This window comes from Salvelinus fontinalis, chromosome 36 (genome assembly GCF_029448725.1).
Source record: "Salvelinus fontinalis isolate EN_2023a chromosome 36, ASM2944872v1, whole genome shotgun sequence".
In the NCBI taxonomy this organism is placed as follows: Eukaryota; Metazoa; Chordata; class Actinopteri; order Salmoniformes; family Salmonidae; genus Salvelinus; species Salvelinus fontinalis.
The window spans coordinates 21,442,042-21,458,737 of record NC_074700.1 but is presented as its reverse complement, the minus strand read 5'-3'; the positions used below and the strand labels follow the sequence as shown (position 1 = coordinate 21,458,737).

At 39.8% G+C, this 16,696-nt stretch overlaps 1 protein-coding gene across 2 annotated transcripts; it reads right to left on the bottom strand.

Moving 5' to 3' along the window:
- Positions 1-141: 141 nt before the first annotated feature.
- LOC129835698 (butyrophilin subfamily 2 member A1-like) lies at positions 142-12,551 on the bottom strand. 2 transcript variants are annotated; one of them, XM_055901444.1, is made up of 11 exons: positions 12,413-12,551; positions 8,160-8,239; positions 7,384-7,722; positions 6,950-7,237; positions 6,308-6,427; positions 6,101-6,127; positions 4,407-4,442; positions 4,252-4,299; positions 4,131-4,157; positions 2,375-2,401; positions 142-2,015 (listed from the first exon to the last, which is right to left on the bottom strand). In XM_055901444.1, exons 2-11 carry the CDS (start codon positions 8,230-8,232, stop codon positions 1,435-1,437), a joined length of 1,566 nt encoding a protein of 521 aa, XP_055757419.1. In that variant the 5' UTR covers positions 8,233-8,239; positions 12,413-12,551; the 3' UTR covers positions 142-1,434. The 2 variants fall into 2 exon arrangements, with proteins under 2 accessions (XP_055757419.1, XP_055757420.1); XM_055901445.1 differs by lacking the exon at positions 12,413-12,551 and adding an exon at positions 8,583-10,736.
- Positions 12,552-16,696: the final 4,145 nt, after the last annotated feature.

Sequence of the window (16,696 nt, the reverse complement as noted above, 5' to 3'; positions counted from 1 at the left end):
ACAACCTTATTTATGGGTGTAGACATTATTATAAAGGACATATGTCTCATATTTTAATAAATGCTCTTACATAGAAATAAATAATATTTTGCAAATGACGCCTCTGGGCCTTTAAACAAATATCCACTAACATACAAGTACTTTGATGAATTCATGACAATTTTTAAAATGCCTTTTATTATTGTAACAAAAGTTTACACTTTTACAGATTTTGCCACTGTAAGGGCTGTCGTTCTCCTCTTCCTCAGATGAGGAGAGGAGAGAAGGATCAGTGGACCAATACGCAGCATTCGGGAAATAAGCCATCTTTTATTTGAACACGATGGCAACACGAAACAAAACACTTTCAAATTTACAAAACAAGAAAACGACGTAGACGAAAAACCTGAACATGAACTTGCAACTAACGTAAAACTCACGGACAGGAACAGACTACATCAAAACGAAACGAACAGCCAAACAGTCCCGTATGGTACATACATTCGACGACACAGGAGACAATCACCCACAAACAAACAGTGAGAACACCCTACCTAAATATGACTCTTAATTAGAGGAAAACGCAAACCACCTGCCTCTAATTAAAAGCCATACCAGGCAACCCAAAACCAACATAGAAACAGAAAACATAGACTGCCCACCCAAAACACACGCCCTGACCATAAACACATACAAAAACAACAGAAAACAGGTCAGGACCGTTACAACCACATTGAGTACAGTGAGTGAAAATATATTTTTAAACAGGATATTACAAAAAAACACAATTATAGTGAGTGAGTCAATTATTCTATATTGTCAAACATATTGTAATTAAAACAACTAAGACTTCATATTGAAATAGATTAACACTGCGTGCACAAAACATGAAGACCTGCTCTTTCCTGACCAGCTGAAAGATATGATCCCTTATTGATGTCACTTGTTAAATCCACTTCAGTCAGTATAAATGAAGGGGAGGAGACAGGTTAAAGAATGATTTTTAAGCCTTGAGACAATTGATTGTGTATGTGTGTCATTCGAGGGTTAATGGGCAGGACAAAATATTTAAGTGTCTTTGAATGGGGAATGGTAATAGGTGCCAAGTGCACCGGTTTGTGTCAAGAATTGAAGCGCAGCAGTGTTTTTCATGCTCACAGTTTCCCGTGTTTATCAAGAATGGTCCACCACCCAAAAGACATCCAGACAACTTGACACAACTGTGGGAAGCATGTAAACACCTTGTAGAATGAAAGGAGGCTGTTCTGACCGCAACATTAGGAAGGTGTTCTTATTTTATACACTCAGTGTATATTCTACACTTTAAAACTAACGTGTGTAAAAGCTACATTATAGGATTTACATTTTCAGCTTTAAATTATAATATTAATAGTATTATAATTACAATAAGCTTTGGGATCGAAATACCTTTCTATTCATCTTCCATTATTTACACTAACAGTTCTCAGAGGTTGAGGGTTTGTCTCGTTGTACCACAGGTGAGATTTTGAGATCCTCTTTACAATCAATCAAAGGACCAAAGAACGGATAGAGTTTCTTAGTAAACTTGCCATTAATGAAGGAGTGGATGTGGCACCTCTTCTCCACATTGAAAAATGTTACCTGTCCCCCTTCATAGTCCACTAAAACTCCCAGCTTCTCAGGTTTCAGTTCAATGGGAAGGAAAGTGGGAGACTGTTCCACTGTTTTCAGTTCTCCATCTTTGTAACATATGCTCCAGAAGCCAGTGTCTGGATACATTTGGATGTTGACTCTCTTCTCTGTGTCCTGAGCGATCCCAACACTCCACTGGCTCTTCTTCCCCAGGTCAACCTCCCAGTAATGTGTACCTTTGTCATATCCTTCCACTCCCAAGACACATTGATTAAATTTAAACTTGTTTTTAGTGCCTTTGCTTTTTTCTTTGAAATTCTCACAATCCTTTTTTTCTTTTAATTCTCCAAATTTGAGACATTTGTTATCGTCAGATAAAGAGAGTCTGAGATGGGCAGTGTCAGGGTCGAAAGTCACATCCACTGAAAAAAAATCTATGTAATTTTTGTTTCAATGTTAAAAATAATTCTGATATTTTAACACAAAACATGAATCCAATAACATTAGCATATTTCAACATGTTATGTTTGTTCTATAATGAATTAGCATGAACATTGAAAAAGCAATACCATTTGATCAATGTGATCAGGTAAATGTTAAAAATGAAACATAAAATGAAAGATAAAATATCAAACATCGTTATTGAATTTAATATTTTTTTGTGGTAAGAAATGTGATCACATGTTAAAAATGAAACATAAAATGATGAAAGTGTGTGTGTGTGTGTATTCTATTAGTACCAAACATGAAACATATGAAATATAAAAGTGTTCATAATTACCTGCATGATCAACCATCAAGCTCCAAACTACGTAGGGGGAGAGGAAAATAAATTGATGTAACTACAGTGAGCTCCCGAAGAATTGGGACATTGACACATTTTTCATTGTTTTAGGTCTGTAATCCAACACTTTGGAATTGAAATGATACAATGACTATGTGGTTATTGGAGTCATTTTGGAGTCACTTTAATTGTAAATAAGAATAGAAAATGTTTCTAAACACTTAGCGTTGGTTGTGTTTTAGACAATTTTGTACTCAGTAGAAATGAATGGCAAATGATGTTATGTGTTAATTTGTAGTCACTTCTTTAAGAATACAATTAGAAGTGTAGAAAAGCTAATTTAGTCATATTTGTAATAAAAGTGATTCCAAAACGACACAATACATTATTTAGCATTAATTTCTATTGGGGGCAAAAAAATCTGAAACACAACCAAAACGAATTGAAAATGAATCCAACAAGTTTGTTGAGTCACAAGCTTGATGTAGTCATTGCGTTCAAGGAATATGGGACTGAATACTAAACATTCAACTAATTTATTCATAATAATCTTTATGGGTGTCAATACTAATTGTCAATCAAGTTGAGCTCTACCTTTTTGATATAAAAAAAAAATCTTGTTCAAAAAAATATATTTCTCTGAGCAATTGTATCTGTATAAAATAATATAACTTCAGGATTTTTTTACATAAAATATAGCTCAGTATCTAAATAATTGATTGAATACAGTTATTATTACTCATCTTTATCAAGGGTGTCAATAATTGCAGTCCCGCTAAGAAGTAATATTTTCTGCTTATGCATTCTCATTTTGACGCCAAACCCACCGCTGGTGCACGTGGCCAAAGAGCTCTATTTTCATGTCATTCTAAAAATGTCAAAAACTGCATTTTGCTAAACGGGAAAGGCACTTTGCTAAACTACATTGTCATTTGGATTGGAACAGGTGCATTGTTCAGATTACATAAAAATAGAGCTATTTGGCCACGCACACCTGTGGTGGGTTTGGTGTCGAAATGATAAGACATGAGCAGAAAATAGCCCCATAACTACTGTCAAATATGGTGGATCATTGATGTTGTGGGGTTATTTTGTTCCACTGGTCCTGGGGCCCTTGTTAAGGTGTAATGGCGTCATGAAATGTACCCAGTACCATGACATTTTAGCCAGAAACCTGGTTGCCTCTGCCAGGAGGCTGACACTTGGCTGCAAGTGGACCTTTCAGCAAGACAATGACCCCAAGCACACAACAATTTCAGTCTCCGGACTTGAAACCCATTGAAAACCTATGGTTTGAATTGAAGAGGGAGGTCCAGACGAACAATATCAACGATCTGGAAGGTTTCTGTATGGAAATGCCTCCCAATGTGTTTCCAACTCAAAAAACATTTTAGAAAAAGACTCAGTGCCATAATCCTCACAAGGTGAGGAATTGAAATGTATTAAAAACAGGTGTGTCAATAATTTTGACCTCTACAATTTTGAGAAAAAAATAGTACTTGTTAAACAAAATCTATTTCTCTGAGCAATCGTATTAGTATTCAATAATATAATTACCCAATTTCTTTGAGCATACAATATTATTCAGAATTGGAATTCTTTATTTTATCCAGTCATTGTTGCACACCTTTATCAAGGGTGTCAATTTCACACCACACTATATATATGAAAACAAAACTGCATGGATTATATATTTAGATGACAAATCACTTGAAGTTTGTGCAGCATTAATGTGAAAGGAGCCGATAGTTACCAGAGTCTGGGATTGTTTCAGTAATTCCTGTGAAAATACAAATCATGTTTCTGTATCAATTCACTTTTAATACTTGTGAAGTAAATAATGGTCCATCAACTGTAAAACACATAATACGTACCCATTAACTTATCCTTATAAGTGACTTCCTTTGTCTTTTTGATGAGCTCTGTAATATACAGTGGAGGAAAGTTGTTCTTTTGGTTTCAATTAAAACAGTTTTAAATTATACATTTTAAAGAAATACTGTATATATTGAAGATAAATATTGCATACCTTGATCCATAGCTTTTAATTTTGTATTCATATCGTCTATTGTTAAAAAAAAGATTAAAATATATTTGTGAATGAGTTCAATATACAGCATATTACTTGATATTTTAATTCCTTTTTGAAAATAGTTTTTTATTTATTTTTAAAGAATGTTACTTGAGATGTTAGTGTTTTTCAAATGTGTTACAGAACTCAGTTAACTTCTTATGGTTGGGATCCCGTTAACGGGGTCGATATGACAACAGCCAGTGAAAGTGCAGGGCGCCAAATTCAAAACAACAGAAATCTCATAATTAAAATTCCTCAGACATACATGTATTTTACACCATTTTAAAGATAAACTTGTTGTTAATCCCACCACAGTGTCCTATTTCAAAAAGGCTTTACGACGAAAGCACAACATATCATTATGTTAGGTCAGCACCTATTCACAGAAAAACACAGCCATTTTTCCAGCCAAAGAGAGGAGTCACAAAAAGCAGAAATAGAGATAAAATGAATCACTAACTTTTGATGATCTTCATCAGATGACACTCATAGGACTTCATGTTACACAATACATGTATGTTTTGTTCGATAAAGTTCATAACGATAAAGTTCATATTCCAAAAATCTCAGTTTTCATTGGCGCATTATGTTCAGTAATGTTTTGCCTCCAAAACATCCGGTGATTTTGCAGAGAGCCACATCAATTTACAGAAATACTCATAATAAACATTGATAAAAGATACAAGTGTTATACATGGAACTTCAGATCAACCTCTCCTTAATGCAACCGCTGTGTCAGATTTCAAAAAAACTTTACAGAAAAAGCACACCATGCTATAATCTGAGTACAGCATTCAGAGCCCAAACAAGCCATAAAGATATCCACCATGTTGTGGATGCAACAGATGTCAGAATAGCATTATAAATATTCACTTACCTTTGATGATCTTCATCAGAATGCACTCCCAGGAATCCCAGTTCCACATTAAATGTTTGATTTGTTCCATAAAGTCCATCATTTATGTCCAAATACCTCCCTTTTGTTTGCACGTTCAGTACACAATCCAAACTCATGACGCACGGGCAAATCCAGGCGAAAGTTCAGACAAAAAGTCATATTACAGTTCGTAGAAACATGTCAAACGAAGTATAGAATCAGTCTTTATTATGTTTTTAACATAAATCTTCAATAATATTCCAACCGGAGAATTCCTTTGTCTGTAGGAATGCGATGGAAGGCAGGTCTAATTCTCACGTGAACGTGCGTGGTCAGCTCATGGCACTCTGTCAGACCCCTGACTCAAAGAGCCCTCATTCTCCCCTCCTTCACAGTAGAAGCATCAAACAAGGTTCTAAAGACTGTTGACATCTAGTGGAAGCCTTTGGAAGTGCAATATGACCAATATCTCACTGTATATTCGATAGGCAATGAGTTGAAAAACTACAAACCTCAGATTTCCCACTTCCTGGTTGGATTTTTTCTCAGGTTTTTGCCTGCCATATGAGTTCTGTTATACTCACAGACATTATTCAAACAGTTTTAGAAACTTCAGAGTGTTTTCTATCCAAATCTACTAATAATATGCATATATTAGCAAATGGGCCTGAGTAGCAGGCAGTTTACTCTGGGCACCTTATTCATCCTAGCTACTCAATACTGCCCCCAGCCATAAGAAGTTATTAATGTGTCTTTCAGTATCTGTTCTTACCCAAAGGATTCAGTTTTTCTCGAACAACTGGAAGTGAAAATATAACATCATTGCACAATATTGCATGCAACAATAAAAGTATATACAATTTAATTTCAATAACATCTGAAATTGCCTACAACAATGTTAAATCATAGAACCTACTAATAAACATGGTTGTGTATAATTATACCCTGGTATCATATTTAAACAACAAGTGAGACCAACCTCGTCTCTGATGGATTAAGGAGAGCACAGATGCAGTGATACACAGCAGTCCCAGAAACACAGGAATCATAAATGCAGAGATGTACACCCTGTCAGGCAGACTGCTCATGTAGAATTCCTCTGTAACACAAGCAGGGTTAAAGGTTAGATTAGATTGCCATTGCAATAAATTAGTCCTGCAAATTGTATGAGGTTCAACATTCCACATTTTTACAAATGTCACATAATTACACTCCAACCTAATTTTAGTCTTATACAAGATGTACCTTGAGTCGGGAACTTTAAACATTATCACCATGATGAACAAACAAGCCCTGGACAACTTGTTAAGGGCATTGGTCTACAGCAGGGATGGGCAACTTTGATGGGGATGGGTGCCACAAAAAAACAGAACTCATCAATTTGCCATAGGGTGGAGGCAAATGTTTATAGTTTTTAATGTGATAATTCGGTCAGTAATTCGACAATGCTTACTACTAGTTTAGATAGCTGTCTGCTAGACTAACTTACCAATCAAAATGTTTGCTGACATGGGCTGATTGAGTGACTGCTGATGCACAAGCACATTTCAAATTTGCACCTTCTGTATTCTATTATTCTAACTCTAAACAGTAAGTTGAGACCTAAAGTTCCTAAACTCACCAGTCATCTGCAGTTTAGACTCCATCTTGGTTCCCTGGTACTCTGACATCACCGCACATGTGACCCCCTCCAGCTGGTCATTCCCTATTCTCATGTGACTGGTGATGGAGTACAGGACACCCCCCTCCTTCTGTTTGGGTCTCTCTGTCTCTGCTGAGGTGATCTCCTTCCCACTGTGGTCCGTCCACAGCATGTGAGGCTCTGGGTACCAGTTCTCTGAGCTGCAACTGAGCTGGATGAACACTCTGTGGTGCCTCCTCATGGAGATCCTGGGGACACTGCCCTGCTCTGTGAAGAAACAGATGAAAGAATAGTTTTACCCAATTGTAAAATCTAAAATACTCTAAAATTCTATTGACCTGCTTTGATGATTCTGCAGTAGACAGGAATGGATTCAGGTGATCCTCTTACTGAATGAGTTCTTATTTACGTACGTTTAACCTGTAGAACAACAGGCAGTTCCAGGATCCAGTCCATGTAGCTGGCTTGGCATTTGTACCTTCCCCTTTCAGAAGCCATGACATTATTCAGCAGCAGTGATATATTGCCACTCTCCAACTCCTGAGTGAACACACTCACTCTACCCTCATAGCCTTTCCCCTCTGTTGCCTTTCCACCATCATACAGGTACAGAGGGCTAGCGAATTCTCCTTCCTTAAACCACCTGATTTCCATGTCAACAGCACTGGTTTGAGGAGAGAGGTGACAGGGAAGGATGACATCATGACCAGCAGAGATAACTACAGGGTCAGGAGGGACAACAAGCTGCATATCTGAGTGGAGAGAGGAGAAAGTGTTATCAGTCTGAAGGACACAAAGATAAGAGCGGCTCATATCGGGCAATAATGTATCAAGACATTTACACAAAGTTTCCTTTTAACATAGGTGAACATCATATTAATGTATACAGCATACCACTAATACCAAGAAATAGGCATCTAGATTTTTTATCAATAGGCTAACTTATTAGTAAGACCTGCTGAATACAACATGATACTAATGTTCAAGAGCATCAAATGATGCATTTACATATGATAATACATTGTTATTTTAGATGCAAGGTGATTTGTAGATCACTCTGCAATCGCCGACTGCAATGCAGTCAATCTCAAACAAAACCATTGACACATTTAAATGTGTTTATTATATTTAAGTTGTAGTTGTAGGTAAACGTTTACATGGATAAAACATTACTTGTAATCTTAATTACCTGCAACAGATGAACAGGCATTAAAGAAGATGAGGAATGTTAACAAACAGACTTGCCGGATCAAAGGTCCCATGATGCACCTGACATGGAACATAAAACCAGGTCCTGTTAATCACATGGTTCATTAACCTGTCTAGGACTGGGGTTCCGCTCGCCAACAGCCAATGAAATTGCAGGGCGCCAAATTCAATCAACAGAAATCTCATAATTCAATTTTAACAAACATACAAGTATTAGACCCCATTTTAAAAATCAAATTCTCGTTAATCCAACCACAGTGTTCGATTTCAAAAAAGCTTTTCGGCGAAAGCAGAACATGTCATTATGTTAGGTCAGCAACTAGTCACAGAAAGCATACAGCAATTTTCCAACCAAAGAGAGGAGTCACAAAAAGCAGAAATATTGATAAAATGAATCACTAACCTTTGATATTCTTCATCAGATGACACTCCCGGGACAACATGTTACACAATACATGTATGTTTTGTTCGATCAAGTTCATATTTATATCCAAAAACCTCAGTTTACATTTGGCTTTGCCTTCAACACATCCCGTGAATTTGCACAGAGCCACATCAAATCACAGAAATACTCATAATAAACATTGATAAAGATATCGATTTAAAGATATACTTTTCCTTAATGCAACCGCTGTGTCAGATTTCAAAAAGAAATTATGGAAAAAGCAAACAATGCAATAATCTGAGTACGGTGCTCAGAGACCAACACAACCCAAGAAGATACCTGCCATGTTGGAGTCAACATAAGTCAGAAATAGCAATATAAATATTCACTTACCTTTGATGATCTTCATCAGAATGCACTCCCAGGAATCCCAGTTCCACAATAAATGTTTGATTTGTTCCATAAAGTCCATCATTTACGTCCAAATTACTCCTTTTGGTTTGCACGTTCAGCACACAATCTAAACTCACGACGCGCGGGCAGGTCCAGGCAAAAGTTCAGACGAAAAGTCATATTACAGTTCGTAGAAAAATGACAAACGAAGTATTGAATCAATCTTTAGGATATTTTTAACATAAATCTTAATTCTCCAACCGGAGAATTCCTTTGTCTTCAGAAATGCAATGGAACAGAGCTCACTCTCACGTGAACGCGCATGGTCAGCGTATGTTCAGCTCATGGCAGACCTTACTCAATTCCCTCTCATTTGGCCCCACATCACAGTCGAAGCATCAAACAAGGTTCTAAAGACTATTGATATCTATTGTAAGCCTTAGGAAGTGCAAAATGAACCCATAGACACTGTATTCGATAGGCCAAAAGTTGAAAACCTACATACCTCAGATTTCCCACTTCCTGGTTGGATTTTTCTCAGGTTTTCGCCTGTCATATGAGTTCTGTTATACTCACAGACATCAGTCAAACAGTTTTAGAAACTTCAGAGTGTTTTCTATCCAAATCCACTAATAATATGCATATATTAGCAACTGGGACTGAGTAGCAGGCAGTTTACTCTGGGCATGCTTTTCATCCAAACGTGAAAATGCTGCCCCCTATCCCAAACAGGTTTTAAGTCTACAAAAATATATATTAAGCTATTAAAAATTCAAAAGATACCAATATTTTACTTGGAATCACAAAAAAAGAATTCTGAGGGGAGGACATTTGAAATGAATTGACATCCATGTGTGAAAACACAGCAATTAATATCAATGTGTTGTCTCACAAAAAAAGCAATGTTTTCTGATGACAGATAGGGAAACTGAGGAAGAAGGAACAATGCCGAAGTCAAAGTGAGGACATTGGATAAATCACAACATTTGGGTGGAGGGCGAAAATGAATCGGACAAGATTCAGGATGAATTACCTGTAGTGGCAGGTGTGGTGAAGATAGCCGAGGTTGAGCCTCGTCCCAATAATGATAAGGATGATTCTGGCCCAGTTGGAGTGAGAAGATTAGAGAGAGTGAATCCTAACCTGCTGGTGGATTCATGTGTGGTGTCAGGTGTGGTGGAGAAGAGGTTGGGGACTGCTGATTTGGTGAATAACTCTAAGTGGACTTCTGATGATTTCTTTGAATTTTTTGGCGCTCGAGAGGCAGCCCCCCAAAAAATGTTTGCGTCGTACTGGTCAGGCATCGTGTTATGCGGTGGAGCGCACAGTGTCTCCAGTATGCTTTCTTAGCCCGGTGCGCTACATTCCAGCTCCCCGCATCTGCCGGGCTAGGGTGAGCATCCAGCCAGGACGGGTTGTGCCAGCCCTGCTCTCCAGACCCCGGTGCGCCTCCTTAGCCCAGGAAATCCTGCGCTGGCTCTGCGCACTGTGTCTCCGGTACGTCTGCACAGCCCAGTGCGCCCTGTGCCAGCGCCCCGCATTTGCAGGGTGAAGAGAACCACCCAGACAGGACGGATTGTGCAGGCTCCAAGCTCGAGACCTCCAGTGCGCCTTCACGGCCCAGTGTATCCGGTGCCTCTGCCAAGGACAGGGCCTCCTGTATGTCTCTCCAGTCTGGTGAGTCCTGTGCCTGCGCCCAGAACTAATCCTCATGTATGTCTCCCCAGCCTGGTGAGCCCTGTGGCAGCTCCACGTACCAGACTGCCCATACGTCTCTTCACTCCAGTGATGATCTATGGCACGAAACCTCCAGTGATGATCCATGGCAAGAAGCCTCCAGTGACGATCTATGGCAAGAAGCCTCCAGTGAGGATCTATGGCAAGAAGCCTCCAGTGAGAATCCATGGCAAGAAGCCTCCAGTGAGGAGTCATGGCACGAAGCCTCCAGCGACGATCTCCAGTCCGGAGCCTCCAGCGACGGTCCCCAGTCCGTAGCCTCCAGCGACGTTCTCCAGTCCGGAGCCTCCAGCGATGTTCTCCAGTCCGGAGCCTCCAGCGAGGGTGCCCAGTCCGGGGCCAGCAGCGAGGGTGCCCAGTCTGGGGCCCGCAACGAGGGTGCCCAGTCCGGGGCCCGCAACGAGGGTGCCCAGTCGGGGGCCCGCAACGAGGGTGCCCAATCGGGGGCCCGCAACGAGGGTGCCCAGTCGGGGGCCCGCAAAGAGGGTGCCCAGTCGGGGACCCGCAACGAGGGTGCCCAGTCCGGGGACCCGCAACGAGGGGCTGCCACAGGAGAGTTAGTACGTGGGGCTGCCACAGGAGATGCAGGACTAGGGAGGCGCACAGGAGGACTGGTGCGTGGGACTGGCACTGTCATTACCAGACGGTTAGCACGCACCTCAGGACGAGTATGGAGAGCTGACTCAGGTAACATCAAATCCCGAACACGCTCCGTCGGGTGGATGTCGTGCCTCAAGCAGCAACACAGCAGCTCCCTCATTTCACTCTCCGACAAACTCCCCATTAAATCCTTCACAGTCTCTGTTTCACTCCCGTTGCTCACCTCCAATTCCACCCCTACTGGCTCTGGTTCCATCTTCGGCTCCTCGTGGTAAGCACGGGAAGTTGGCGCAGGTCTCCTACCTGAACTCGCCACACTTCCCGTGTTCCTCCCCCCAATACATTTTTGGGGTTTCCTCTCGTGCTTCCTACCGCGCCGTCGTGCTCGTTTCTCCAACTCCATTCTCCTGTAACCCTCCTCTCACTGCTCCAGCGAATCCCAGGTGGGCTCCGGCACTCTCTCTGGATCGATCGACCACCTCTCAATTTCTTCCCAAGTTGTATAGTCCAGATCACGCTCCCATGTCCAGAAATCCACAACTCGTTGTTTCTCTCTTTCACGCTGCTTGGTCCGATTTTGTTGGGTGATTCTGTCACGTTCGTCGTAACATTGAAGAGAGGAGGACCAAGGCGCAGCGTGAAATGAATACATATTTAATTTACGAAGACGAAGAACACTTGACAAACTATACAAAACAACAAACGAACGTGAAGCTATATAACAAAATAGTGCTGACACTAAACACTACACATAGACAATCACCCACGAACTACCTAATGAATATGGTTGCCTAAATATGGTTCCCAATCAGAGACAACGATAGACAGCTGTCTCTAATTGAGAACCAATCTAGACAACCATAGACATACAAACACCTAGACTAGACAAAACCCCATAAACATACAAAACCCCTAGACATGACAAAAACACCTACATCCCCCATGTCACACCCTGACCTAACTAAAATAATAAAGAAAACAAAGATAACTAAGGCCAGGGCGTGACACCACACCACACCAATCTCTTTCATAATTTCTTGAAACAATAAAAGCGAATTTACTAACATTTCTGAAAATGGATATATAGCGTTATGGAATGAATGGATAAAAATTGTTACTTGTATGCTGCCACAGCATGTTTAAAATGGAGAGTCTGTTGAAGATAAGTCAAACTCTTTCCTTTTCGTAGTAGAGCATTTTATTACAATGATTAATGTTTAACCATCAATAGACTTTGGATATCCTTGAGCAATCAATGTGTCGGGATCTTCCAACAGTGAGCTGAAATGGAGAATCATAGAAAAAACTACAGGTGAAATCAAATCCAACAAAAGTGTCAAATGGTTTGAAGAAACTAAGGTTCAAGCAGTCAGGTGGGTTTTAAAGTTAGAATGTCTTTATTTACTATGCATAGACCATAGTAAACACTAACTGGTATATTAAGTTAACTTTTGCATAACTTAACTTACAAACATATGGTTTAGAGGCTCCCTCTGGAGGAGTCTGAAGAGTGAAAGGAAGAGCAGTCATGACTAAACAGATCTGCATAGTGCCACTGTAATGTAAGTACTTTCAGTAGTGGAGAAAGTACCCAAAGTCACCCAGTAAAAATCTACTTGATTAAAAGTCAAAGTATTTGGTTGTAAATATTCTTCAGAATCTAAATTAAATGTAATTGCTAAATGATACTTCAGTATCTAAAGTAAATGTATTTGCTAAATTATACTTTAGAATCAAAAGTTAAATAATGAATCATTTCAAATTCCTTATATTAAGCAAACCAGACTTCACCATTTGGTCAGAACGTGACAGTTCTCTTGATAAGTGTGAGAATTAGACCATTTTCCTGTCCTGCTAAGCATTCAAAATGTAACGAGTACTTTTGGGTGCCAGGTCAAATGTATGGAGTAAAAAGTCCATAATTTTCTTTAAGAAAGTAATGAAGTTAAAGTTGTCAAAAATAGCAATAGTAAAGTAAAGTACAGATACTCACAAAAACTACTTAAGTAGTACTTTCAAGTATTTTTACACCACTGGGAACATTATAAGTAAGAGAGAGGTCAAAGGGCTATCCAGTTGTCTCCATTAATTACCCTTGTGTAATGAATAACCTAGCCTGTAGTCTGGCGTCCCAGACATCTCATACTATACTCATATTCTAGAATAAACGGTCAAGAGGCTCGCTCTGGAGGCTGATTCAGTCTAAAGACTAAGTCACACATTAACGCTTTTGAGACATTCAGTTATGTTGTGACATGGTAGGGGTCATATATCAATCAATCAAGTTTATTTTATATAGCCCTTCGTACATCAGCTAATATCTCGAAGTGCTGTACAGAGACCCAGCCTAAAACCCCAAACAGCTAGAATGCAGGTGAAGAAGCACGGTGGCTAGGAAAAACTCCCTGGAAAGGCCAAAACCTAGGAAGAAACCTAGAGAGGAACCAGGCTATGAGGGGTGGCCAGTCCTCTTCTGGCTGTGCCGGGTGGAGATTATAACAGAACTATGCCAAGATGTTCAAAAATGTTCATAAGTGACAAGCATGGTCAAATAATAATCATGGATAATTTTCAGTTGGCTTTTCATAGCCGATCATTAAGAGTTGAAAAACAACAGGTCTGGGACAGGTGTCGGTTCCATAATCGCAGGCAGAACAGCCGAAACCGGAACAGCAGCAAGGCCAGGAGGACTGGGGACAGCAAGGAGCCACCACGCCCGGCAGTCCCGACGTATGGTCCCAAGGCTCAGGTCCCCCGAGAGAAAGAAAGAGAGAAGGAGAAAATTAGAGAGAGCCAAGATTTTCAAAATGTTCATAAATGACAAGCATGGTCAAATAATAATCAGGAATAAATCTCTTGGCTTTTCATAGCCGATCATTAAGAGTTGAAAACAGCAGGTCTGGGACAGGTAGGGGTTCCGTAACCGCAGGCAGAACAGTTACTATATACAGAAGAAAGCCCTATTTGGTAAAAGACCAAGTCCATATTATGGCAAGAACAGCTCAAATAAGCAAAGAGAAATGACAGTCCATCATTACTTTAAGACATGAAGGTCAGTCAATCTGGAAAATGTCAAGAATTTTGAAGGTTTCTTCAAGTGCAGTCGCAAAAACCATCAAGTGCTATAATGAAACTAGCTCTCATGAGGACCGTCACAGGAATGGAAGACCCAGAGTTACCTCTGCTGCAGAGGATAAGTTCATTAGAGTTATCAGCCTCAGAAATTGCAGCCCAAATAAATCCTTCACAGAGTTCAAGTAACAGACACATCTCAACATCAACTGTTCAGAGGAGACTGCGTGAATCAGGCCTTCATGGTCAAATTGCTGCAAAGGAAGCACTACTAAAGGACACCAAAAAGAAGAAGAAACTTGCTTGGGCCAAGAAACACAAGCAATAGACATTAGACCGGTGAAAATCTGTCCTTTGGTCTGATGAGTCCAAAGTTGAGGTTTTTTGTTCCAACCGCCGTGCCTTTGTGAAACGCAGAGTAGGTGAATGGATGATCTCCTCATGTGTGGGTCGGCAGGTACTGTCATAACGTTGCCTGTTTAGGTACATAAAGCCCATTCCCCTCTCCCTGCCACTCCCTGCCTCCCCCTTCCTCCTTCAACCCATGCTGTGGTCACAGAGAGACGTCGTAAATTCCTGAGAATCTCCTCATGGCCAAACAGTATTAGAGAGAGGGTAAACTTAGAGAACAAAGAGGTTTCTTCCACCTCACAGAACTTGAGGTACGAACAGATTTCATGTTCTGGAAAAAGTATAAAAGATCGGTGAAGATTCCAGCTATTAACTGACTTGCCTAGTTAAATAAAGGTTAAATAAATTATAAATAAATACAATTCAAATTTCTTCAATTGGGTTACAAGCAAAAAAAAATATGTTGGTTTAAAAACATGAAATATTTACTCCAAACACACAGATATTGGCCATGACAATCAACCATTTGTGCCTCTTACAAGTGCTAAACATTATAAAAGCTCAATTAAATTTACATAAATACAATCACAATTTGTCTTCAAAACTGGTATTTAAACCAATGTGTTTTACACCATTAATGCTGTAGATAGCACTGTATTGTAGGTAAAATGTTTAATGATACTGTTATTAACTGTAATTGGAAGGCTCCTGTAACAATTACTCTAACATATTGTATTTCTTTACAGTAAAAGCATTTGCCTACTGTAGATTCAAATGATCCTTTTCATGCACCAACTTCATTCTATTTTAGAAATATCTTCTTTAGCGGCTGTGAAGTGGAGGAATATTTTCTGCAGCTGCTGGGTAGGTACCTTGACTTGTTAATAATAATCTTTATTGCTAGCCAACGTTGAATTACTGCATGTTTTCTCATCTAAACTAGCTATCTGGTTGGCTAATGTTTGCAAGCTAGCTAGCTAGTTAGCGAACTCAAGTTGACACAGCCATTTCAGTCAAATCTAAATTGCTTGTAAATATCTTGCTGCGCAACCTAGAATCCAATCTGACAGAGTTTCATATAGAGAATAAACTGAGTGCAGATATGTGCATGTTATGTTTTCACTACTGAGAAAATTGCTTCTTTCTTGTAGTTCAAAAGATAAGACCCATACTGTATTATTACTATCACAAAATTGTATTTCTCTACAGATTGACGGGCTTAATTTTACATAAAACCTTGTCGTGGGCTGATAAACTACTAGCGAGCCGCTAAATCCAATGTGAATGACGAGTGAACCGGTGTTGTATCAGGTGCCTGCCGGCTATAGGGTGCTTGCCACTGGGCAGCTGTAACAGTGTCGCTGGCAGTAGCTAGTAACGTGGACAATATTTTTCCCTCACAGGATTATATTTCAAGTAGGATTGCAGTTTACAAAATAAATAAATAGTATTAGTAGCCATCTAGATGTCATCGTGATACAGTCTACTCAATGGGGAGGCATGAATGGCAACAACACCATGACACAGTGTCCTCCTTAGCTGTCACAACCCTGTGCGATTCGGCTCACTCGGCTCTCAGCTGCGCTACGTACACCATTGTTTTGCAGGCCAGGAGTATCCGTATAGCCTCATCTCGCTAACCATTTGTTTCATGTAAACCAAATGTTCCCATGATGTTACAGTATTAACTATGACTGTTCACTTTATTAGTAGTATGCAAACGTTTGGTGGCACAGAAAGAAAGGAAAATAATCTGTGGTATTGTGTAGACTATAGCAATGTTTTTTAGTTAGCTGTCTTATATGTATTTTATCAATGCCTCAATTGATTTCATTAACCTTATTGGATATATGGCTGTACAGACTCCTGGTCCACATCAACCCAAGAAAGAATCCTCCTTAGCTGTCACAACCCTGTGTGATTCAGTCTGTAGCCATGACCTGCTTTGAAAGGCTTGTCATGTCTCACATCAACACCAT